This window comes from Tamandua tetradactyla, chromosome 1 (genome assembly GCF_023851605.1).
Source record: "Tamandua tetradactyla isolate mTamTet1 chromosome 1, mTamTet1.pri, whole genome shotgun sequence".
Taxonomy (NCBI): domain Eukaryota; kingdom Metazoa; phylum Chordata; class Mammalia; order Pilosa; family Myrmecophagidae; genus Tamandua; species Tamandua tetradactyla.
In genome coordinates, this window is record NC_135327.1 from 27,934,270 (window position 1) to 27,960,121 (window position 25,852).

The 25,852-nt window shown below is 42.7% G+C and overlaps 1 protein-coding gene across 3 annotated transcripts in view; it reads left to right on the forward strand.

The window, feature by feature from the left end:
* Positions 1-17,456, forward strand: part of CTCFL (CCCTC-binding factor like) — a 32,076-nt gene extending 14,620 nt beyond the window's left edge. For 2 of the 3 annotated variants that reach the window (XM_077160416.1, XM_077160429.1), the window contains exons 9-10: positions 10,766-10,883; positions 16,016-17,456. In XM_077160416.1, coding sequence (XP_077016531.1) covers positions 10,766-10,883; positions 16,016-16,179 — 282 coding nt within the window. In that variant the 3' untranslated portion in view covers positions 16,180-17,456. The remainder of the gene's footprint in view (positions 1-10,765; positions 10,884-16,015) is intronic. The other variant, XM_077160420.1, reaches the window with a different exon arrangement.
* Positions 17,457-25,852: the final 8,396 nt, after the last annotated feature.

A 25,852-nucleotide genomic window follows, 5' to 3' on the forward strand; every position in this document is an offset into this window, starting at 1 on the left:
CATGGGAGTGGAACGATTGTCCTGATAACGCCAGGACGTGATGTGCCCTGTGCGCCATGGTGACATGGTGACACTTGTGCTGATGGCGCGGGAGCCGAGGTGGCCCCTGAGCACGTCAGTGCTGTGGCCGTAGCGCCAGACGGGACCGCCGTCACTGTGTCTTTTACTCTCATACGCTTGCAACAGAAGCGGCAGTTCTACTGAAGAATGTTCTCGATGAAGCCGTACAAGTCCTTAGCTTTGTTCAATCTTGACCCCGCATACGTGTCTTTTTCCTACTCTATACGATGAAATGGGAAGTTCGCATGAAGCAGTCTTGGCATCTTCCAGAGCCCAGCGGTCATCCCTGCAGGATTGTTTGAGCTTAACCAGAAAGCCCCATGTCCTGGACCCCCATTTCACAGAACCCCATTTTTACCGGAAAAAACGACTGGCAGACAGACTTGGCTTACCCAGCTACTGGTATTTGACAGATGCTCTCTTGGAAAAGAGCAGAGTGAGCCATTACTACAAGGAAATATTCATTCCATGATAAATTTCAGCATTTAAGAGAAAGTCAGAGAAAAGACAAAAAAGAAAAGGGAAAGAATTTTGGAAAACTTATAACTGCTACTGTGAACTTAATGGCTTTCTGATACTTAGACATTTCTTATGAGAGGAGGTAAAAAAAAAAAAAGCGACTTTTAAAATGTTGTATAATGAAATGAATCACAATTCAGAGGTTCTCTGTCACTCAGTAAACTGATGTTTTCCAAATGACCAATGCATAATGTTATAAGTTCAGGCTTAGGTAAAAGAACCATTCAAAATACATGACAGACCAACAGATTTTAATGTGAGAGAATACAGAAGTTCATTACATGGCTTCTGAATCCCCATTGCAATCAACCTTCAAGACACTACCACTTGTCACCTTTAGATGTAATGTCAAAGAGGAATGTTCGCAGTTAGTTGAAAAAGCTCTCCAAGTTCTTCCTTTTCCAACTACATATCTGTGAGGCCTTATTTTCTTCATATACTTCCAACCACTTGCCCCAGAAGACTGAAGGAGAAGCAGAAATGAGAATCCACCTCTCTTATTTTTGGGGGTGGGGTGGGGTGCATGGTCCAGCAGCTGTCGTATTTTAATAGGGTTGCCAGATTGCCAGATTTAGCAAATAAAAGTACAGAGGACTCAGCAATTCCACTCCCCGGCATGTATATCCAAAGGAATTCAACTCAAACAGATACTTGTATATCAATGGCCATAGCAGCATTATTTACAACAGCCAAAAAGTGGAAACAACCATGATCCATCAACAAATAAATGGATAAGCAAACTGTGGTATGTACATACAGTGGAATACTATTCAATCATTAAAAAGAGTGAAGTTCTGATGCATTCTAAACGTGGATGAGCCCTGTAAAAATATTATGCAAAGTAAAATGAACATGACACAAAAGAACAGTTTTGTATGATTTTTCTTATTCTAAATATCTAGAAAAAATAAATTCATAAAGACAGAAAGTAGATGAGAGGTTACCAGGGAATGGGGGGGGGGGGGATGGCATAGTTATTGCTAGTTTAGTACAGAATGTAAGTTTTAGAAATTTTGAAATAAGTTAAAAAAATAAAATAAAATCAGTGATGAAGGATGTGGACTCTGGAGCCAAACTGCTTAGTTGGAATTATCATTATTTTGCGATCTTGGACAAGTCATGTGGTCTCTGGGCCTCAGCTTTCTCATCTGTAAAATAGGGTGATGGTTATAGTATTTGCATCATAGGTTTCAGGGGGACTAGAGGAGTTAGCACGCAAAAAACCCTTAGATCAGTGCCTGGTCTGCTGTAGGCACCAGGTAAATGTCAGCTGTTCCTGCTGCTGAGGACAGAGGTGCTGGTGGGCAGGTGGCTTAAGTAATTGGAAGAGTCAGCCAGGGGAGAGAAAGGGATTGGGGCTTGAGCAAGGGTAGGTAAAAAATTTGTGAGAGAAAGCTCCGAGAGCCCAGCTGAGGTTGAAAGCAATAGATTTCATTTGTTATAAACACACACAGGTCACCCAGTTAAATTTGAAGTTCAGATAAACAACAAATAGTTTTAAAATATATGTATGTCCCATATATTGCAGCCTGTGTTTTACTAGCCACCTTATTTATTTAGCCAGACATTAAAAAAGATTTGTAGAAATATAAAACAGTGCCATTTTTTTCTCACTAAAAATTTTGTTTTGAAAACTAGATAATATTTTCTACAGGAGCATGTTATTTATGTTAACATGTAGTTGGTTGGTTGTTATTTTTAAATGAATTGATAAGTATTTTTTTAATTCTTCAGTTTTAATTTTTAAGATGGTAAGTATTAATAGATTTCATCTCCAAAACAAAAGCTCTTTGGAATCCTCAATAATTTTTAAAAGCGTATAGAGGGGGCGGGCCATGGTGGCTCAGACCCGGGTTCGATTCCCAGTGCCTGCCCATGTTAAAAAAAAAAAGCATATAGAGGTCCTGAGACCAAAGTTCGAAAGCCATGCTTTGAAACGTTGTGTAGATGTTTGCCCCTGCTTAGAAAAGGTGGAAATCTATACTTACTTGAAGTATGGGCTACAAATAGTAAATACTTTGAATAGAAAAGAGACATTTTTTTTTCCAGAATAATTTTTAATGGAAAAAAAACCCTACAAAACAACAATAAAGGTTTTATATCTATTCAAAAATGATATAAACACTAATTACATTTAACAAGATTCATGATATAATTATTTTGGGATAAGGTTCAGACTAGAAGTTGGGCAGGTATACTGTGTAAATGAAAATATTCATCATTTGATTACATGGAGGTATCTAAAGATGAGTATAAATTTGGAAAGATAAAATTAAAAACAAGATGACTAAAAACGGAAAAATACCAACAAGGCTTAAAATAACTGAAAATACATACTTCTCAGAAATAAGGTTGAGGATGTGAAGAAATAAGGTATGGGGGAGTTCTTGTTTACTACACTATTGGTGGTTGTATTATTCAGTATCTCAACCTAAGACTATTTCATTTTGGTCCAACATCCAAAAGAAGGGAAACAGTTTGGAACAGCAAAAGTTCACTACCAAATGTTAACTTTTCTTAGCAACCATCTGTATTTTCTCTTCTAAGCAGAGATGCTTTGGACATGAACAGAAGGAGATAGTGGCAGTATCCTCACTTTTCTGCATAGGTGTGAGAAGCTGAAGACAATTGAGAACCAATGCTGCTCATGCTTCAACAATCACATGAATCTCTGCAGTCTTATAAAAATTCAGTTCCTGATTTAATAGGTTTGTGGAGGGCCCTTTGAAATTGCCTTTCTAGCAAGCTCTTAAGATGTGTGAAACAAAGGGCATATGTACCTCACACTGAAAGTTGCAAGGTCGTGTTTTGGTCTCCACTTTTTTATGGAAGTGGTTTTCAAATTTTTTTTCCTTTTTTTTTTTATTAATTAAAGAAAAAAAAGAAATTAACACAACATTTAGAAATCATTCCATTCTACATATGCAATCAGTAATTCTTAACATCGTCACATAGATGCATGATCATCATTTCTTAGTACATTTGCATCGATTTAGGAAAAGAACTAGCAAAACAACAGAAAAAGATATAGAATATTAATATAGAGAAAAAAATAAAAATAATAATAGTAAGAAAAATAAAAAAGAAAAGGAAAAAGAAAAAAAAGACACAAACAAACAAACAAACAAACAGACAAACAAAAACCTATAGCTCAGATGCAGCTTCATTCAGTGTTTTAACATGATTACTTTACAATTAGGTATTATTGTGCTGTCCATTTTTGAGTTTTTGTATCAAGTCCTGTTGCACAGTCTGTGTCCCTTCAGCTCCAATTACCCATTATCTTACCCTGTTTCTAACTCCTGCTGGTCTCTGTTACCAATGACATATTCCAAGTTTATTCTCGAATGTCGGTTCACATCAGTGGGACCATACAGTATTTGTCCTTTAGTTTTTGGCTAGACTCACTCAGCATAATGTTCTCTAGGTCCATCCATGTTATTACATGCTTCATAAGTTTATTCTGTCTTAAAGCTGCATAGTATTCCATCGTATGTATATACCACAGTTTGTTTAGCCACTCTTCTGTTGGTGGACATTTTGGCTGTTTCCATCTCTTTGCAATTGTAAATAATGCTGCTATAAACATTGGTGTGCAAATGTCCGTTTGTGTCTTTGCCCTTAAGTCCTTTGAGTAGATACCTAGCAATGGTATTGCTGGGTCGTATGGCAATTCTATATTCAGCTTTTTGAGGAACCGCCAAACTGCCTTCCACAGTGGTTGCACCATTTGACATTCCCACCAACAGTGGATAAGTGTGCCTCTTTCTCCGCATCCTCTCCAGCACTTGTCATTTTCTGTTTTGTTGATAATGGCCATTCTGGTGGGTGTGAGATGATATCTCATTGTGGTTTTGATTTGCATTTCTCTAATGGCCAGGGACATTGAGCATCTCTTCATGTGCCTTTTGGCCATTTGTATTTCCTCTTCTGGTAGGTGTCTGTTCAAGTCTTTTTCCCATTTTGTAATTGGGTTGGCTGTCTTTTTGTTGTTGAGTTGGACAATCTCTTTATAAATTCTGGATACTAGACCTTTGTCTGATATGTCGTTTCCAAATATTGGAAAAGAGACATTTTTGAATAGATCTTAAGCTTTGGCACTTTCTGAGGTCCGAGGGTCACATTTGTTAAAATGAGCTGGAGAGTTTCCCAGAAGAAGGCCACGCCTTGGGGGGAGGGGGTGGGCCAGCATGGGTGAGGTAGGGTGAGTGGGCGTTTGGGGGCGCAGCAGGCAGGCCTCAGCCAGCAGGGAGGCAGAAGATGCGGCCTAGACACTCTGAGCCTCCGAGCGACTTTGTCCTGGGGGGACAGGGCTCCCAGCAGGAGACCAGGTGATTCTCTCCGGGATGGTTGAGGGGATGAGCAGGTGTGAGGCAGAGGGTGTCCGGGCATTTAGATGCGAAATGGAGAGAAATGCTATATCCGCAAGGTGATTAGTATTGCAGAAGTGGCTGTTTATTTAATCCAAATAATCATAGTGTTTCCAGTAAAAACATTCCCAGTAAGTTCCAAAAATTTTTGAACTTTCACTGGACTCTAGGCATATTTTTGTCCTAATTCCCCAAAATACCTGCTTGCTCTAAAACTTTACCATAATTTTTGTAACTTCTTTACCAAGAACAGTTTTTTTCACCGTTGTGCTTTTTAATCAGCTTTAAGATTATATTTGTATTCTAAAGTAGGAGGAAAAATGTTTAGCTACTTTACGTACTTCCAACCCAAATGTCTTCTGAATCGAAATTTAGTATTAGATTTTTAAGTTTGCAAATTCTGTCTGTAAAGTAACTGCAAATAATTATATAGAAGTAGGGGCTGCTTTTGGAGGGGAAAATGATGACTGTTTTATTCCCCAAGCTGTGCTGCCATATCCCCCGTAGAACTGAAGAACTGACAGGAAATCGATGGTGTGAACTGTGCGACCTGATAGCAGGGCCTGGGTAGTTTGTCTTGTAGAAGGTCATACCTGGAGAGAGTCAGTGGAACTTTGTCAAGAATGTACTTAGAGTGACTTTGCTTAGTAGTTCACTAATCTTTGGGAAGGAAAAAAAAGGTATTACACGATACACAATGTCTAATAGCAAAATAATCCTTTAAATAGGTAAGCTAGCTTGTTTGTTTTCTTCCCTTCCCTCCTGGGAACGTCATATGCTGGTTCACATACGTACCCACACTGGAGAGAAACCATTTACCTGCCTATCCTGCAATAAACATTTCCGACAGAAGCAACTTCTAAATGTCCACTGTAAGAAATATCATGATGCAAATTTCATCCCGACTGTTTACAAATGCCCCACATGTGGCAAAGGCTTTTCCTGCTGGGTGAGCTTACTCAAGTCATAATAAATCTTCCCTAGAAAGATCCCCCTGTCTCAGAAGGACAGTGTCACACCAGGAGGGTTTAAACCCGATTGCAGAAACCTACCAGGGCATAAGACAACATCTGCAGTGCCTCAGGAGAGGTGTTTATTAATTTTTGAGGGGACGAAACTTTTGAAGACGCTCACGAAAGCATGTATCCTCCTACTCTGAAAAAGGACAGTCCTGTACACACAATCTTGCAAATCCTTCCAGGGAGTTCTCAGATTCCCTAAAACCCACTTGCAGTGAACCCCTGCTTTTAGTGTAGCATTTAAAAATTGTTCCCATGAGTTCGATTTAGGCTGCTTTGCAAAATGTCACTTAGGTGTTCTTAGATGGTGCTGTTGGTACTGTGCTAAGAAATAGATTGCTCTTTCAATTTTTTCTTGTTAGGTGATTGGTCATCTATTGCTGTAGAACAAATTGCCTCAAAACCTAGTGGCTTTAAACAACAGACATTTATTTTTCTTAAAGTTTCTGTGGGCCCAGAGTTTGGGAGTTGCTTGGCAGGGTAGGCACTGTGTCTGGCTGGGCTCTCTCGTGGGGTTGCAGTGACTTGCTGTCATTTGTGGTCACACCGTCGGCCAGTCTGCTGTCATCCCAGACCCGAGGCCTCGGCTGTGTGCGGCCCGGACGTCTCCACGCGCTGCTTCAGTGTCCTCAGCTCAGCGTGTCGGAGCAATCTGAGGGAGAGAGTGAGGGAAAAGGCGCGCTGTGCCTTTTGTGACCTGGCCCTGAAAGTGACATTAACTTCTGTTCCTTAGAAGCAAATCACTAAGTCCAGTCCACACTCAGGGGGAAGAGAACGAAGTCGTTTGTGAAGGGAAGGATGTCAAAGATTTTGTTGACAATTTTAAACCACCACATTTGGAAATATATGCTTCAGCTCAGCTTTATGCAAGTTTTGAATAATCTGAAAGTTGACTGTTTTTATGAGAGAAAATGCAATCCTTTCTCTTAACCAGAAACAGAAATGGTTTGTGTTTTCCAATGTAATGGGATGGTTCTGGAACATTAAAGAGTGCTATTAGTTCAAATTTTCAAATAAAAGAGATGGCAATGCTGCAAAAATAGTATTGTTAATATGAAGCTAATATAGTAAAAGAGCTGCCCGGTGGGGTGAAAACCAAGAAAGCAAAGAATGAACAGCCTCATAAAATACCTAAAATCAGAAGTTTTGAGATGTTTTTCTTCCATCCAAGAAAGCATATTGGTACTTTTATCTAGAACATATAAGGAGCTCCTACCACTCAATAATAAAAAAGATAACCCAGTTTTTAAAATGGGCAACTGATGGAAATGGATATTCTCCGAAGAAGATAAATAAATGGCTAACATGAAAAAATACTCAACATTGTTAGTTATTAGAGAAGTGCAAATCAGAACTACAAGGAGATACCATTTTACACCCATAGCTATAATAAAAAAGCAGACAATAGCAAGTGTTGGCAAGGATGTGGGGAACCACATGCACTGCTAGTTGGAATATAGAATGGTGCAGCTGCTTTGAAAAAAACAGTCTGGCAGCTCTCTGGTACACCCAAGAGAATAGAAAACCTATGTCCACGTAAAAAAATGAAACAAACAAAAAACAACAAAGAAACAAAAAACTGTATGCGAATGTTCCTAGCAGCATTATTCATAATAGTTAAAAAGTGGAATCTACTCAGACCTCTGTCAGCTGGCATTACACAAAAGGTGGTGTATCCATACACAAAAGGTGGTGTATCCATACAATGGAACATTAAACAGTCATAAAAAGGAATGAAGTACTGATTCATGCTACAGCAAAAATGAGCCTTGAAAGCATTATGCTAAGTAAGAGAAGCCAGACACAAAAGGCCATGTATTATATGATTCCATTTACGTGAAGTATCCAAAGTAGGCAAATCAGTAGAGGCAGAAAGTAGGTTAGTGCTTGCCAGAAACTGGCAGGGGGAGTGGCTGCTAATGAGCATGGAATTTCTTTTTGGGGTGTTGAAAATTTTCTAAAATTGATTGTGGAGACGATTACACAACTTTGTGAATTTACTAAAACCCACTGAGTTATACAGTTTAAATGGGTGAAACATATAGCATGGAATTGTTTTAGTTTGCTAGGCTGTAGAAAGTTGATACCATGAAATGCATTGGCTGTAACAATGGGAACTTATTAGCTTACGCACTTACAGTTTTGAGGCTGAGAAAAATATCCAAATCAAGGCATCATCAGTGCAATGCTTTCTTCCCAAAGGCAGGGTGCCGGCAACCCTTGGTTCCTCTGCCACATGACAAGGCACATGGTGGCATTTGTTGGCCTCTCCCTTCTCTTCTGGGCTTAGCTGCTTTCAGCTCCTTGCTTCCGTGGAAAGCTAGCTAGCTCTCTCTCCCTCTGTCTCTCTCCCTCTCTGTCTTTTTCCCTCTCCCCAATTGCATTTATAAAGGACCCCAGTGGGCGGATTAAGACCCATCCTGAATGAGGTGAGACATACCTTAATTTAAGTAACCTCCTCAAAAGGTCCTATTAACATAGGCCCACACCCACAGCAATGGGTTAAATTTAAGAATATGCCTTTCTGGGATATATAACAGCTCCACACCATCACATGAACTATGTCTCAATAAAGCTGTGTGTGTGTGTGTTTAAAGAAAGCAAATCTGGATACTTGATTCAAATTTACTTTTTAACTAGATGCTTTCCCCTTAAGATCAGGATAAAGGTAAGGCTGTCCCCTCCTTACTGCTCTAATTCAACATCGTACTGGAAGTCCTAACTAATGCAGTCAGGCAAGAAAAGGAAATAAAATGTACGCAGATTGAGACGGAGGAAACAAAACTGTCTTTGTTCACGGATGGCATGGTTGTCTATTAAGAAATATAAATAAATAAATAAATAACTCCTGGCACTAATAAGCAATTGCAGCAAGGTTGCAGGATAAAAGGTTGATATGCAAAAGTCAAATGCTTTCCTTTATACCAGCAGTGAAAAATTGGAATTTGAAATAAAAAACACAATACCATTATATTACAATGTGCAAAAAAAAAAATACCTAAGTATAAATCTAAAAAAGTATGTATATATTGTATATAGATCTATATGAGAAAAACTGCAAAGCTCTGATGAAAATAATCAAAGATCTAAAAAATTGGAAAGATGTTCTGTGTCCGTGGAAAACAAAACTCAGTATTATTAACATGTCAGTTTTTATTCTAAAGTTTATATGAAAAGGCAAAAGATCCAGAGTAGCCAACACGAAAACAAAGAAGAACAAATTTGAGGACAGCTACTGCACAGCTTTCAAGACTAAACTGTAAAGCAATCAAGGCAGTATGAACTTGATTAAAGAATAGACACACAGACCCATGGAAAAGAATAGAAAGTTCAGAAATAGACCCACAAAAATGCAGGCAGCTGATTTTTGACAAAGGAGCAGAGGCAATTTAATGGAGAAAGGACAGCCTTTTCAGCAAATGGTGTTGGAACAACTGGACATCCATGTGGAAAAAAATTTAACCTTTTCATAAAAATTAACTCAAGATGAATCCTAGACCTACATGTGAAATGCAAAATGATGCACCTTCTAGAAGAGAAAAGCTATGTGACCTTGGGGTTGGTGATTACTTTTTAGATGTAATGCCACCAACACAACCCACAGAAGAAAAATGGTTAAGTTGGACTTCAATGAAATTAAAACCTTCTGCTCTGCAAAAAGCAAAGAGAATGAAAAATCAGGCCACAGACTGGGAGAAAATATTTACAGAACACATATCTGATGGAGGATTTCTTCCCAAAATATACAAAGAGCTCTTAAAACTCAACAGAAGTAAGAAAACAAACAACCCAATTAAAAGTTGCAAGAAAGATCTGAACAGAAACTTCACCAAAGGAGGTATGGAGGCGGCAAATGATGCTCACCATCATATGTCATAAGGGAATTGCAACTTCAAACAACAGTGAGATACCACCACACACCTATTACAATGGCTAAAATCTAAACCACCGGCAACAGGAATCGACGGAGAGAATGTGGAACAACATAAGCTCCCACCCACTGCCGGTAGGAATGCAAAATGCTGTAGCCACTTTGGAAGACAGTTTGGAAGTTTCTTCAAAGTCAAACATACTCTGTAATCCAGTAATCTCATTCTTGGTATTTACTCAAATGAGTTGAAAATTTATGACAACAGAAAAACCTGCACTCAAATGTTTCTGGCCTGTTTATTCATAATTATCAAAAACTGGAAGCAGCTGAAAGCAAATGCAAAGACACATCACCAGGATTTAATTTTGCATATGAAGTTTTCAAATAGTGAAAATGTTCTGACTTGTTTTAAAGTGTCCTGAGCGCGTATTTGTTTATAAGACTGTATCACTGTTGGCCTAATGAGGAACCCTTTGACTTCCTTTTCATTCTGCATACTGTGAGCAATTTTCATAACTTCCATCCAAAAGCTCCATGCACAGTAGATTCAGGAGAGAAACTGTTTGGGCAGTAAAAGCTCTCTGGTATATTATTCAATTTTCATAAAATTGCCTCACAGGCTGAATCTCTGGTCTAACATCCAGCCTCACTTTAGAGAGTAAAAGCAATCTAGAAAGATAGATTGTGGTTTTTTTCATTGACTTCTATTGTAAAAAATGTTCAAAGCAGACCGGTTTATGGCTAGAACCAGACACAACAGAAAGCATTGCGTTTAGATAAATGTCCTCTTTTGGGGCAAAATTATACAAGGTACATGTGAACCACTTTTTTCCCAGAGCCTGTTCCTCTAACCATGAATTTTTAAAATGCATTCTTTTGGTGACGCTGACTTTCTCCATCTGTTCTTTGTGGTGTTTCTCCAACAGAATAACCTGCACGAACATTCAGAGAAGTGTGATGCGGGGCAAGAAAAGCCTGCTGCGTCGGGAAGAGGAGGGACAGTGAAGAAGAGACAGACGGCCTCGAGAGCAGGAGAGGAAGACGGTACCTCAGCTCCTATGAATTAGCTTTTAACTTGGCAAGAATTTCCCAGTCACACAGGTTTCAGGGTGCTGACTGCGGGCTGCCGTGCGGCTCCACCTGTCCGTGTCCCAGGGCACGGGGTGGGCTCGGTGGGGCCCTGACTAGGTTACTGGAGATGTGGGAACAGTTATCAGCTCACCGTTCAGAACTGCAGTGAGCTATGCGTGCACACACACGCACACATACAGGCGTGCACACACACACAGGCATGCACACACACACACATTCACATGCACACACACGCACATGCACATGATCGTGCAGGTTGCCCGTGAGACATTTTAGCAAGGTTGGATGTCCTCAGCCCTGGCTGAAGGGAGCAAAGGGGAGTTCCCAAGTATGTGCAAAGGTGGGTGTCCTTTGCACTGTGAAGGAGCAGGCTGCACCCTTGCGCGGGTGCTGCTTTACCTGCTCACTTCCTTTCATCTGAGACTCTAAGAGAGCATGACTGGGAGCCGCACAACCTCACAACAAAAACAAACGGGAATGTTGGCACATCCTCCTCATTCTTCAGCGATCACCCGAACTTCTGTCCCATCCTCCATCCTTGACTCACAAGTGTTCCCAGGAATAGCCCTCAGCCCTTTCCTCCCTCCAGAGTTGCCAGATAAGATAGAAGGTGCCCAGTTAAATTTGAATCTCAGATAACAGTTTTTTTGCTATAAGTATATCTCGAACACTCTTGGGACACACTTTACTAAAAAAATGATGCATTGTTTATCTGAAATTCAAATTTACCCAGGCGTCCTGCAGTGCTCCCCCTTTCTCTTTGTGCAGCGTTGGTTCTGTGGCCCCTCATTTCAGTAACTCTGGCAACATGCTCCCCTCTTCTTCTTTGTCTGCACCTTACCTTCTGGCAAAACTCCAACAATGGATATGCCTCGGGGTCTGCTTTCTCCACTTCTCTGCCTGCACAGCCAGGCTCTCTTAGTTTTCCAGGGCTGCTATGACAAAGCACCACAAACTGGATGGCTTAAGCGAAAGAGATACACTGTTTTGTGGTTTTGGAAGCCAGAAGTCTGAAGTCTAGAGAGGAGAATTCTCCTCGCCTCTTCCCACTTCCGGTGGGTGCCTGCAATCCCAGGGCTTTGGTCCCTGTTTCGTCACCACATGGTCTCCTCTCTGTCTCCAGTTCTCCCGTTCTTATATGGACGCCAGTTAGTTGGATTAAAGACCCACAGTACTTGGTTTGGCTTCATCCGAACTAATCACCTTGTCAATAGTCCTGTTTGCAAATAGGGTCACATTCATGGGATCAGGACTTAGGGCTGGAATGTGGCTGGTGGGGGGGGGAACACATTTCAGCCGATAGCATAGGTCCTGTGGGCAGAGAAGCTGGCCGGACGAGGGGCCCTGGTCAGCGTGCAGCCATCAGCTCAATTAGAACTTTCCAGAACCTTAGCCCTATAGGAGTTAACAGTTTCAGGGGGCACTCATGCGCCCAGGCTCTCATCTGCACATCTCTTTAGTTGACTCGCAGAGCAGAGCAGCCTGTCTGGGCTCCCAGGCTGGGGTGGTACGGCGGGGGCCTGAAACAGGCAACCTGGATTGTGTTTTCCTCTTTATGCCAACATTTCCTCTTTATGTCGTAAAACATAATTTTCATTGTCTTTTATGGAGAAAAGGGCCCACAACAGTCCTGGAAGGAGCTGCCCCTCCCTTGAGGCCCTGTGTCACCTGCAACAGCTTTTCCTTTTCCTTTCTCTCTTGTCCCTCAGTCAGTCCTTGCCTGACTCCCCGTTTTTCCCATCCTTGAGCCCATCTCTCCTCTTACTCCTCCCTGAGTCCAAGTTGCGTCCTCACTTCTCACCTCCTACCCATGCCTCAGCCCCTTCCGTCTGTTTCTCTCACCAGAGCCGGCTGGAACACCCCCCTGCCCTTTTCCACGCTCTCTGGCCATCCCGCTTCCTGATCAGCCCCTCTGTCGAGCTCCTCGGCTCTTACAGTCCTGGCACTCCTCCTGCCTCTCCAGCTGCCCTTCTTTCTCCTGTGCAGCCTCATCCTCCTGCTCCTTCCGTCTCCTGTCCACAGGTGATGCCCCCCACACCACACCCTTACCCACAGCTGTCCCATAGCCACACCCACACCTGGGCCATAGCCACACCTACTCCCCCACCCTCACCCCTGCCTTTAGTGTCTGCCCGTGGCCAGGTCATTCATGGCTGGGGACTCCAACGCCAGCCTTGTTCCAAAGACCAGGTGTGAATGTTCAGCCTCCTGGGGAGCATCTTTCCTTGGCTTCTCAAACTCAGACTCATCTCTCCCATCATCTGGGTTCTTTCCTGCGAACCAGATCATGCAGGTATGTTCTGTGAAGTCCAGACCTTGGCACCGGCACCACCTCTTGCCCTGCTCGCCCATGTCTTCAGATCTTGAACTTCGCTTCCTGCCATCTCTGAGTCGTCCCTGTCTCCGTTCTCACCCCTCAGGCCCTGATACCATCTTGCTTGTCCTCAGCATCCTCACCCCTCAGCTGTCTGTGCCTCCCTCAGCAGCAGAGGGCCTCTCCATCCCACTTCCCGTGCTGATAACATCCTCCCCAGCTCCCCACACTCCGAGAGTTCCTCCACACTCCAGCCACGCTGGCCTCTCCCTTGGCCTGGAATTCTAGGCGACTCCTGCTCATCCTTTTCTCCCTGAGATCTCAGCTCTTGCCCCGCTTTGTGTCTGTGCCTTTCCTCTGTAGAGCACAGCCTGGCTCTTAGTTTCCCATTTATTGGTTCGGTGGTAAGTGTCCGTTTCCCACCTGGACAGTATATGCTCCTCCTGACCCGGTTGGCTGGTCCCAGCCCCTGGCACCGGTCCTGGTGGCAGCAGCAGTTCCCTCATTCCCTGCTAGTAGAATAAACAAGTGAGATGGCAACTAGTGAAATTCAAGTTGTAATCTTTCAATCACAGTGGAAGGAGATCCCAAGGCCAGATAGTGAGGTTCCCAGCTCCAAGTGGGACAGATCCTAAGTCTGTAAAAGCATGTGACGTAGGCTCATCAGGCACCCAGCCTTCCCTTGGCACCTAGGTGAAGTGCTTTTTTTTTAAAAAAAAAAAAAAAAAAAGCTATCTTTTAAATCTTTTAAATAAAGCACTGATGGGGTGCATGGGTCGTTCTGTGGTAGAATGCTCATCTTCCACGTGGGAGACCTGGGTTCGATTCCTGGACCACGCACAAAAGAAATAAAAAGCAGCCCCCCAAAACCTTTTGCAAATTTCTATCAGAATAAGAGTAGCCTTTAATGGAAAACCAAGTAATCTGGGATATAAAGGGAGGGTGACACTTCTGCTGTGGGGAGGAGAGCTTCCACGTGGTGTCCCCCACCAGCGGCCAGAGGGCAGCACGCTGCTTCTGCTAACTTGGCCAGACATCCGCCAGCTGCGCCTCTGCACCCTGACACTGAAGTTAGTGAAAACACATTGAAGAGGTGAGAGGTGGGTCCCAGGTTACGTCTTCTGTCCCTTTTACTTACGATTGGCTTTGCGATGGGAGCATGATTTAGATGTAGATGAGGAAAGAAGGCACCCAGAAATGCCGGCTGCACTGAACTTCACCATATTGGAAGAGCAGAAACGTGTGTACTCTGATAGGCTTAAAGTTGAACACTATAAGATTAGACATATTAAAACTTTTTTTCCCTTTGTGGATGAGAGACTGTTGTTTCAAAAGCAAAGTAGGAATTGAGACAAGTACACATATACCTCAATTTGTATTTCTAGGATTTTTTTAACCTACACCATCCAGACGACTGTTGTTTGTTCGTTTGCTTGTGAGTTGGCATGTGTTGCCAGTTCTCTGCTTCATCTCAGCCAGCCGCTGTCTGAGACACTGGCTTGGTGAATCTCGTGTTTACTCTCATGGCATAATACTTGGGTCTTATGGTCCCTCTCCCCAAAATACATTGAGGAGACAGGCAAAAAAATCTTCAACTTTGTACTAATAGGAAGTAATTTTTTTAACTGAAGTAAAATTCACATAACATGAAATTAACCATTTTAAAGAGAGCAAATCAGTGTCATTTAGTGCATTCATGACATTGTACAACCACCACGTCTGTTTGTTCCAAAACATTTCCATCTCCCACAAGAAAACTCTATCCCCAATAGCAGTTCTCCCCATTCCCTCTCCCCCCTGCCCCTGGCAACCGCCAATCTACTTTCCATCTCTGTGCATTTAACTGTCCTGGAAATTTTATATAAATGGGTCATGCAGTGCATGACCTTTTGCATCTGGCCTCTTTCCTCAGCAATAATGGCTTCAGGGTTTATGTGCGTTGCAGCATGTATCAGCCCCTCACTCCTTTCGCAGCTGAGTCCACTGCATGAAAAATCACATTGATCTATTCATCTGCTGAGGACAGTAATTGCATCCTTTGATGGCGACTCTTTGCCTCACCCTCCATGGGCATCCTTGGGAAGTAATTAGAAAAGGGCGGCAATTTCAATGTGAACACGTTTGCGGTGGTCTGTTTTTATACTTCCTAAGTTTAAGCTGTGCTGACTAGTTATTTAGCTTCTCAAGGTGGGCAGGGATGTCTGATGCGTTGCTTGACCCATAGGAAGTGCTTGGGATTTGTTGATTTCTGAGTAGAGAGATGCCTGTGAGCCGCTGGCTTTTCCCATTTCACTGGTGGTGTCCCATGAACCCTGAAACAAGACTTGAGTGAGCAGCTCGGCCCCTGTGAAAGTCTGTGGGATCCACATTCAACTTATGGCAGCAGTTACCAAGAGACATTTGCCAATGCCTTGGACACGTTTGATTGTCACAATTCAGGGGTTCAGAAGGGGCTACTGGCGTCAAGGAGGTAGAATCCAGGGAAGCTGTGAAACATCCTACAACGTACAGGACAGCCCCCAAAATAGGGACTGATCCTGCCCAAAATGTCAGTGGTGCTGAGAAGAAGAAATCCTGACTTAGAGCAAGTGGTTAAGATCAGAATGTTTATACTGTCCTATAGAGTGTATAAAATATAAAAAGTGCCTTTCTAAGATGCTTGCAACGAAGTTTCACATTAAGCAGTTGTCACCAGAATATATTTGCATGGTCTATCAGTTGTGATTTCCTGGCTTTTTAAAGTTTGCTAACCTGGTTCCTTTTTCCCAAGAAGCTGCTGCCGAGCAGGTGTTGGCCGCAGAGGTTTCCACTGTGAGAGAAGAGCAGTACCCAGAACACATGGTTCCCATGGACTGCGGAGAGACTGCGGCCGGAAGTGGAGCCCCAGAAGCAGGCATGACCTGTGAAATGATCTTCAACATGATGGATAAGTGATGGAGGCCGAGGTCTCATTTGGGGAGGGCTTAGTTCTTAAAGCAAGTTAGAAACTTTCTGCACCTTCTTTAAAACAATTCAGTTCATGATAGTGGGTGGTCATAATTTTCCCAAAGTTTGATGTAATGTTTGAATGGCTTACCTAAGTGGGGCTACATATTTCAAAAAAGCATTGCAGGTGTTTTATAAAAGACGTAAATCTTGGATTGAAGGATAACCCCTCAAACCTATGAATTCAATTGGTGCTGGCGCGGTGGTTCGCAATGAATGAGCCATGATTTTGGATAATAGTCATTTCGATAGCAATACAGACCAACAACCTACTGCATAAGCAGTCAAAGCTAAAAACTTTTAGGTTGAATTGCACACACCCATGATATTTCAAAAACTTTTATGATTTTTAAACATAAAAGACTAATTTTATATCCTTTTTATACAAATGAATTTTCCATGAAATATAAAACTACTATAATATTTTAATCAGTCCTAAATTTAACCAAAAAGATATTAATATTATTTTTTTAAAAACCTAAGAAATGCAAACACTAGGCTAGAAGATAATGAAATCTATTTTACTTTGGTGTATCAACAAGATTAACTTTTATTATTTGTAATCTCTCTTAATTATGTTCACATTTGGCAGGTAGGCAGTCCCCCAGTTAGATTCTATTATTGCTTAATAGTGTATCAGTTCACAGACCTTTTGTTTTGGTAAAACTATTCTGTTTATGTTTTTAAAAATAATTGGCAGAGTGAGAAGAAACATAAAAATTGATAATGAAAACGTATACGTGGGAAGGATTTATGCTTTTTTGTAATGTCCTATAATTAGTGAGAATTTCTCTTTTGGTAGTTGAAAAGATTCTTTCTCCCCTTTAGCAGATTGTGAAATGCTTCTTCAGCACTTAAATGAACTTGGTCCCTATCTTTATAATGAACTAGATTTTTATTTTCTTACCTAAACAACTGCTTTTTGATGTGAACTTCTCCCCAAATTTTAAAATCATTGATAGAGCTTAAATTCAATTTCCTGAAATTTTGATTTGTCCTTTTTAATACCCCAATTCAGAAGCCCTGTAGAAGGTTAACACTGGGACGTGATTTCCCAGCTGAAAGGGCATTATAGCCTCTTCATGCCAGGAAATTTGTGAAATTCGTATAAGACTTAAATCCTGTACTCTGTTGTATGCTACTTTTGTGACTATTTGAATCTTTATGATAGTTTCTTATTTTTTTTACTATTGTTCAAGATGTTTTGCATAACTCAATAAAATGAAATGCCTTCAAATTGCTATCTTGATTATATGTGAATGATGATCTTTAAAAAATGTCTTCTTTGCTTCCAAGCTGATAGAATTTTTTTTTCTGCACTGACAAAATGAAAGTTTACTTTAGGATTACCTCTGTAGAAAATAGATCTGAATGTTTGGCAGCCTTAAACAGCATATATATATATATATATGTTTTATTTTCTAATATTTTAAAATTGAAAATGGGCAGAAATGTGATATTTATAGTCCAGTTCCAGTCTGGTTAAAAAAAAAAAAAGAACAGATAATATAAGAAATTTGTTTGAAATCAAGCCCAGTTGGTATCCAAACATCAAAAAAAAACCCCGAAGCAAACTTTAATCAGTAATTGAGTGTTTTGCATGTGTAATACCTAGATAGGATATGATATAGAGTGACCATTATGTGGCCACCCTGCCTGAGAGAGGGTGAAGCTCTTCAGCTCCTAAAGGGAACTGCTTAAATGCATTTAAGTCGCAGGTACAGTGACAATTGTCCCCAGAAGAGGGCAGTAGTTTCTTTCTTTCCAAAACTCAGAGAAATGCGAGCTGCTTCAGTTTCTGTAAATAACGCAGATAGAGCAATCTCTTGGCAATTCAGTTTTTTAATTTTGTTCCAAAACCAAATATTGGTAAACTGTGGCTTGTCTATAGTAATAGCAGGCAGATTTCTTTCACCTGAGGTGGCTAAAGAAAGGGGTGTTTTGAGAAGCTTTGGTGGGCACTAAGGGTGAGTAACCTACGTGCAGAGAGCGCTAGCTTAAAATAGTTTGGGGATCCAGCAGTAGATAATTCTGGGCTGTACACTTTTTGCACAATTTAACGACTTTGTTTTATTTTTTTGAGGGGTGGGTGAGTGTTTAAATTGCAACAGCATTTGACAACAGTTGTACTATATAAAGGATGCTTTTTAAATAAACCCAAGGCCAGGCTGCTAACAGTCTGCTATTGTTTGAAGTTAGACATTGAAACGATTCGCTAGTACAAAGGAGGTGTGTGGGGGAGGGGGGCCAGTCCTATGAAACTGCAGTAATTAATTTATATTACAAAATTTCAGCAGCCTACCTTTTGGCTGTGGCAAGGATTTCATATTTCCCAGATACTTTTTTCCAGTATAAATGCTTTATTTTTCCTGATAATCATTGGTTGAGTCGCCCCTGTGCAGGTGTGTTTTGTGACTCTCTGTCACTAATGGGCAGGAACATCTACACTGTGACACTACACTTAAAGTCATAGGACAATTGACTCTTTCAGTGTTTCCCCTGCTGCTGCAGTTTATTTTTAATTTCGTGCTTAGGATCACACAGCTCTTAAGTGGCAGCCTAGTTTACGATGCCCCTTGTCATAGCTTTTGCATCATTGTCAAGACATTCTGAATATGAACTTGGTCCCTGTAACTCACTGGCTTTTATATTATACACAACTTAGGACTTCAAAAGAAATCTGAATCTTATTTTCCGCGCAGTACAGATGTAGTACCTTATATCTGAGCCCTGCTGGATGAGACAAAAAGTCCAGCACCGAACTCCTGATTGCTTTATAGTGGAGAGAAGCTGACCACGAGAGGTCAAGGAGAAAGGCTGCACATAGCTGTCATAGTGAAAGATCTCTCTTAGGAGCAACTGAATGAGTCAAAACAGCCTGCTGCTTTCGTTTCCTGCTAATGAAGTATGACAGTTCATCCAAGTCCGAAGATTACTGGTTAAAAGACTCATCCAATGAGGATTATAATTATACCCCAAGGCCTGAGCTTATTAAAAGCTGTAAAGTAATAATAGAGAACAGTACACCAAAGAAATACTCTAAGTCAATCGGCATCAGTCAGTATATTCAATAGAAAAAGCTTTGTTTTGTCTTGCTTTTCCAAGGGAGCCCCCTTTAATGGCTCTTTGAAAACATTCAAGTACTTACTTGTTTGTGAGAAGAAGCTTATCTGCTATTTCAGAGCATGAGAACTGTTTTCTCCCTTAGAAAAATGAGCCTGAAGTTCTCCCAGCATTGAAATCACCTATGAATACTGACAAAACAATGTTAAAAGGCATTTGAGGATTTTTCTGAGATAAGAACAGCCATTTGGTCAGTTAAATAACTCATCTTGAGGGGAGAAAGAACGTTTCTTCCAGAGGCACACGCAGTTTTGCTGCTGGTATAGAAGGATTTAAATCCACAGCCCCGAGAGTTCGAAAGTCGGTTTAAATGGAATGCAGGAAGAGCTATGCTCGGTCTCTCTTGGCCACAGAGCGTTGTTAAGCAGACTGCAGGCCAAACTGCTGACCCCGTGTCTCTTCAACTGTGTGCCTGGGATTTTAGGACATGATCCCCAACACACCAGTCTACAGTGCAACACAATAAATACTTTTTAACCCACTTAATATTTGATCGAATTCCCTCAGATGTCAGATGGGCCAAAACTAAACACAAATTATTTTTAAGGAAATTCTTAGGAAAGCAGTAGAGGGCAAGAGCTACCGGTTTGACCCAGGGCCTTTGCAGGGAGGTGAGTGATGCTGGGGTGAACTAGGTCCTGGGGTAGGGCAGAGATGTGACCAGGTGCCATGGACGGAGAGAGAGCCTGGCTTCTGACTGGGACGTGGGCAGCAGCTCTGGGAGTCCACAGGTGACCCTCCAGATCCCTGGGTCCAGGCCACAGTGGCCTCACCTCTCCACTGGGCGCACGTCGCTGGCACTCCACCTGCCTCTGCTGCTCTGACCACAACGCAGTTGACCTTCCCTTGCTGCTCATCCCCTGCAGGGTGGAATTCCAGCTCCCATCTGATGCCCAAGCGCATCTCGACAGTAGTGCTTCCCAGACACCTGTGGGTGTCGGGAATATCCAGGGAGCTTGTGAGAAACACAAGATATTCCTGAACACCCCCCAGGCACCCCAAGTTGGAATCTCTGCGAGTGGCTTTTCTTGTTAAGTCTTATAGAGGGTGTTGTTGCAAAGCTTACTTTGGGGCCCCCTGCTCTCCTGTCTGTGGATTTCTTTCCTGATTTCATATTGATGTGGGGAAACTTGAGCCTTTCAGTAGCCAGATCCTTAACATTTTATTCTGGGTGATTCCACCCTGAAAAAACCAACCCAGCACCTGTCTTTGTGGTAGCCTGTAATCTATCATTTGGTTCCAGAGGGACTGAAAGAAGGCAGAGCCTCTGGAAATGCCCAGGGACCGGCAGGCTGCTCTCTGCCAGGCTCCCTCTCCCCGCCAGGGCCTGGCCATGGGGGTGGCACATGTGGCTGAGATGGAAACCGGTGGGACAGCTGCTCTAGGGGACCGGGCCTGCTCCACGGGATACCAGGGGATGCGAGAAGATTCTAGATCTGACACCTGCACAGGATTTAATAATCCAGTCTGGACATACCGCAGGACTTATTTACAACCTGGAAACTCACTCGTCTGATGAGGCAACCTGATTCTGCCCTTTAATAGGGAAATATTCCATTTTGGGTAAGATAGACCTTTATTTTTTTGTGTGGGTACATGGTCTGGGAATCGAACCTGGGTCTCCCGCATGGAAGGTGGGCATGCTAACCACTAAACTACCCACGCACCCTAGACCCAGTTTTTGAATAACAAAAGTCGGGTGCTTTTTAAAAATTATTTGTACCACTTACTGAGATAGGTAGGAGGAGTTCAAGTGTTAAACATGAATGTTTGTGTGAAGATACATACTTGCTTATATCTCTCAAAATGTAAATTTTGTTTTAAAAAAAAAACTCCATAAAGAATCAGAAATTAGTCATGAGAAGATGGGGCCTTCAACTGTAGGCCAAATGGAAATCAGTTTACTAATCACAGCTTTTTATCTAAGTGAAAAGGCTACAAGAAATAATTCTTACTGCTAGTTTTCAGCAACGCATTTTTTGGGGGGTAGGGGAGTTTCTTCCCTTTTTTTTGAGGCGTAATTTACATACAGTAAAATTCCCCCCCTTTTAGTGAGCTGTTCTGAGTTTCGACGTGTGAGCACAATTCATAACCAACACACAGAACCGCTGCCTCGCCTAAACTTCCATCACGCCTTCTGTAGGAAACCACTACCCTGCTCCCTGGCCCAGCTTCTGTCTTTTTCTGTCCTTCTAGTTTTGCTTTTTCTAGAATGTCCTATCAACAGAATCCCGGAGCATTTGGTCTTTTGAGCCTGGCTTCTTCCATTCAGCTTGGTGATTTTGAGCTTCGCCCATGAGTTTGTATGTCTCAGGCGCTCTTTCCTTTTTCTTGTTGCATGGTGTTTGCTTGTATACGGATATGCCAAAATTTGTTTATCCATTTACCAATTCAAAGACACTTGTGTTGTTTCCAGTTGGGAGGGATTATTAACGAAGTCGTTATGAACATTTGCATACAGGTGTTTGTGTAAATATAACTTTTCATTTCATTTGAATAAATACTTAAGGGTGGGATTGCTGGGTCACAGGGTAAATATATGTTTAACTTTATAAAAAATGATGGACTTTTTCAAAGCGGGTGAAGCATTCTGTAGTCCCACCAGCGAGTCTCAGAATTCTGGTGGCACAGCTTCCTACCACCACTGGCTATTGTAAGTCATGGGTTTTTTGGTGTGATTTTGTGGGGTTTTTTTTTTTTTAGCCGTTCTACTAGGTGTGCAGTGACATGTCATGGTGGTTTTAATTTGCATTTTACTCATGACCTGTGATTTTGAGAATCTTTTCATATGCTTATTTCCCATTCATCTTGGTGAAGTGTCTGTTCAAATCTTTTCATCATTTTTTAATTGGGTTGAGTTACTTACATATTCTGGATACAAGTACTATCAGGCGTATGTTTTGCAAAGATCTTCTCCTGTATTTACTTTTTGCAAAGATCTTCTCCCATATTTACTTCTAGAAGACTTAAAGTTTTGTCTGTGATGCATTTTGAGTTAATTTTTGTTTGTGGTGTAAAATGTGGCTTGAGTTTCATTGAGTTTCACACATGGACGGCCAATTTTTCCAGCACCATTTACTGGAGACCCTCTCCTCACCCTTGCATTTCCTTTGTGGCTCTGCTGAAAGTAAGTTGACCACATGTATGGGGGGGGGTCTATTTCCGGACTCTCCTCTGCTCCACTGATTTAGCCCTTCATCAGTACCATTAGTAGTTCTTTTGATTCGCTTGTCTTTTGACAGTGGTTTTTTCTGTCTTTCTTTTTTATGTATCTCATAATTTTTGGTTGAAAGCCAGGCATCACGTGAAGAACTGTTGAGACTGAGATAAATGGTATTTACGCCTGGACACGGGCACCCTCTTCTGCTATGCCTTTAGCATGGGAAGATAGAGTCAATCTAGTAAGAAACTGATCTTGGTTTGGGTTTTATGGTTGCTATGTTAGCTTCAAACAGGGGTTGACAAACTATAGGTCATGGGCCAGAGCCAGCCAACCATCAGTCAGCTCTAGTCATGCCCAGGAGTTCTTTACTCGTGCAGGTCCCCATTAGGTCTCCAGTGATTCATTTAAAATTCTAGCTGAAATCTTAATACCTGCTTGTATGACAGTCCTGGCTTCCTACTGTGCTGTGCCCCAGGTAAACTAGAGCCTGTGTTCTTATCTCATCGGAGGCGCCCCCTCCTTCCCTAGATTCCAGATTAGTTTCATCTCCATGATAGGGTGAGCCAAAAACTAATCTCCAAAAGATATCAAGCCCCTGGAATCTGTGAATGTGGCCTTACTTGCAAAAAAAAAGGGGTATTTGCAGATGGAAGTAAGGTGAGGATCTTAAGATGACATGATCCTGGGCTACCCAGGTGGGCCCTAAACTCAATGGCACTGTATAAAAGACATACATAAGAGAAGACAGAGAGAAAGAGGTGGCCCCGTGGCCTCAGGGCAGAGGTGAGAGTGATGCAGCCACAAGCCAAGGACTGCAGCTGCCCCTTAAAGCTGGAAGAGGCAGGGAACAGAGCCCCCCAAGGCAGCACTGCTCTACCCAGCCTTATCTTAGACTTCTAGCCTCCAGAACTGTGAGAGAAGCAGCATCTGTTGTTTTAAACCACCATGTTGGTTACAGCAGCCCTAGGAAACAAATAGAGACTTCTTCAAGAGAAGTTAGGTTATTGAGGATTATCTGGCCTTTTCTTTATGTTGGAATGAAAAAGATGCTCTTTCCAGCTTTCTGCATCCTAATCAAAAGCCAGATGTCTAATGCACCACTTTTTATATTTTATTTGGTTGTAAAATCTTTAAAAGGAAGACTTCCATTATATTCAACAGCAGTTTCAGATTACCACTTGTTTTTCAGTATTTTTGCTGCTTTCATAGCAGTTAACGTTTATCAACCATTTACTTTACACCAGAACCTTTGCATGCATCATTGGACTTAGTCCCCATTGCAGCCTGTTATGATACCCATCTTACTAAGGCAGAGACCGAGGGGTAGAAGGCTGAAGTCCCTGGCCCCAGGTTTCATGCTCATGCACAGTGTAGTAGGGACTTGACCCATGCCTTCACCTCGTGCAGAGCCCAGGCTGGTACCCGCTGTGTCCTCCGGCCCTGCTGCCAGCGAGTATGGGGGCCCCTCAGCTATGCAGCTAAGGATAAAGAGCTGGGCCGTAGGTGAAAGTACGGGCTCAGCACTGGGCTGGGAGCTGGTGACAAGTACCCTGGGCCTCTCAGAGCCGCGGGATCACCTGCTGTCACAGAGAGGGCCAGTCACAGACCTTCCTCTGGGGTGTGGCATTAGCAATCAGTAAATGCTAGCTATCAGGAAATCATTATTTTGAATAACCCAGGCAGCATCGACTTCCAACTCCCGCGGACTCTGCCCCAGAAAGCACACTCAGGCCACGCTGGGCAGCGGACCCCAAGGGGCCTCCCCTGGCCTCACCAGTTGGACCCACGTCAGCTGAGTCTTTTGTTAGAACCGTCCACTGTTTTTGAAGTTTCCATTTTTAAAACTTCCAGTTTAGTTAAACAAAGAATGACTCACTCCTCTGGGCAGAGAACAGGAGAGAGGCAGGTCCCACCCTCGGAGAGGGAGAAGCCCTCGGGCGGCTGCAGGACCACAGAGCTGCCCTGGCCACTGCTGGCCTGGGTTGGGACCGCCCGGTTCTGCCCCGTGTGTCCTGGCCACCAGCAGTGCTTCAGAGAGGCCACCAAAAGTGACAGAAGACACACCAACATCTGCGCAGCCTCTGGGCACGTGCCAATTTGGGTGCTTTCACTGGGTGTGGGCAGAGAAAGCGAATGACTGCAGCCTCCAGCCCTGAGCCCAGCACTCCCCAGTGGCCCAGGTTTGAGAATGTCCCTGGCCTCGTCCATGAGGGTTGCCCGCTCTGCTTGCAGCAGTGCTGCTGACCTTGGCTCATAGGCCAAAGTAAAGGTCACCTCATGGGAAGTGCTGTCCAAATTCTCCAAGTCTTTTCAAGAGACTCCCAGTACTTTTGATTTCCGTAATCTCAGAACTTGCTTCGCTGAAACAGAGCTTAGCAGTCCCACCCATGTAGGGACTGTTTACACATCCAGACACACCCCAGTTCTTTGATAATTAATGAAAAATGGCAAATGAGCCCACTCTCCCAGAAGCCACCCAGCCTCTGCATAAGTGACTCTCAGCCTTTCCTTGGACATAGGAAGAGGAAAAAGGTGTCTTTTCTTTGGGAGGTGGCAGGGAGAGGAAAGAGGTGCCTTGTTAACACTTGCATTTTCCAGCAGGCTGTGTTCCAAGTTGGAGAACCCCAGCGGTACATCACCTCAGAAGAGAGGCCAGCAGCGCATTTGTGTTCAATGTTTCTGGTGCAGATACAGCAAAGATAAATAACCGCAGGAGTTAGGAAAGGGTAGTGATTAGGAAGTGATGAGCTTTGATATTTATTATCTTTGTTTTTAATATGATGCATTTAATAATAAGTCCATGTAATTTTATTTTTAGCAGTGGCCATGTTTAACAACCAATACGCAGAGTTGCTGAAAATTTAGCCATTGGCCACTTCCTGGGCTTGCAGAGACCCCATCCCGATTCACACTGGCTCAGACCCACAGGGAATGAACTGGCTGGTATAACAGAAAATTCCATGGGATGCACGGGACCCCAGTTTGCCCTCCCTCCTGTGGTAGTTAGATTCAGTTGTCAACTTGGCCAGGTGAGCGTACCTAGTTTTGTTGCTGCGGACATGAGCCAATGATACATGAACCTCATCTGTTGCTAATTACATCTGCAGTCAGCTAAGAGGCATGTCTGCTGCAATGAGTGACGTTTGACTTAATTGGCTGGTGCTTAAATGAGAGATCTCAACGTAGCACAGCTAAGCAGGTTGGCATTCCTCATCTCAGCACTTGCAGCTCAGCCCGGGCCCTTGGAGATGGAGAAAGAAATTACCCCGGGGAAAGTTGTTGGAACCCAGGGGCCTGGAGAGAAGACCAGCAGAGACCATCCTGTGCCTTCCACGT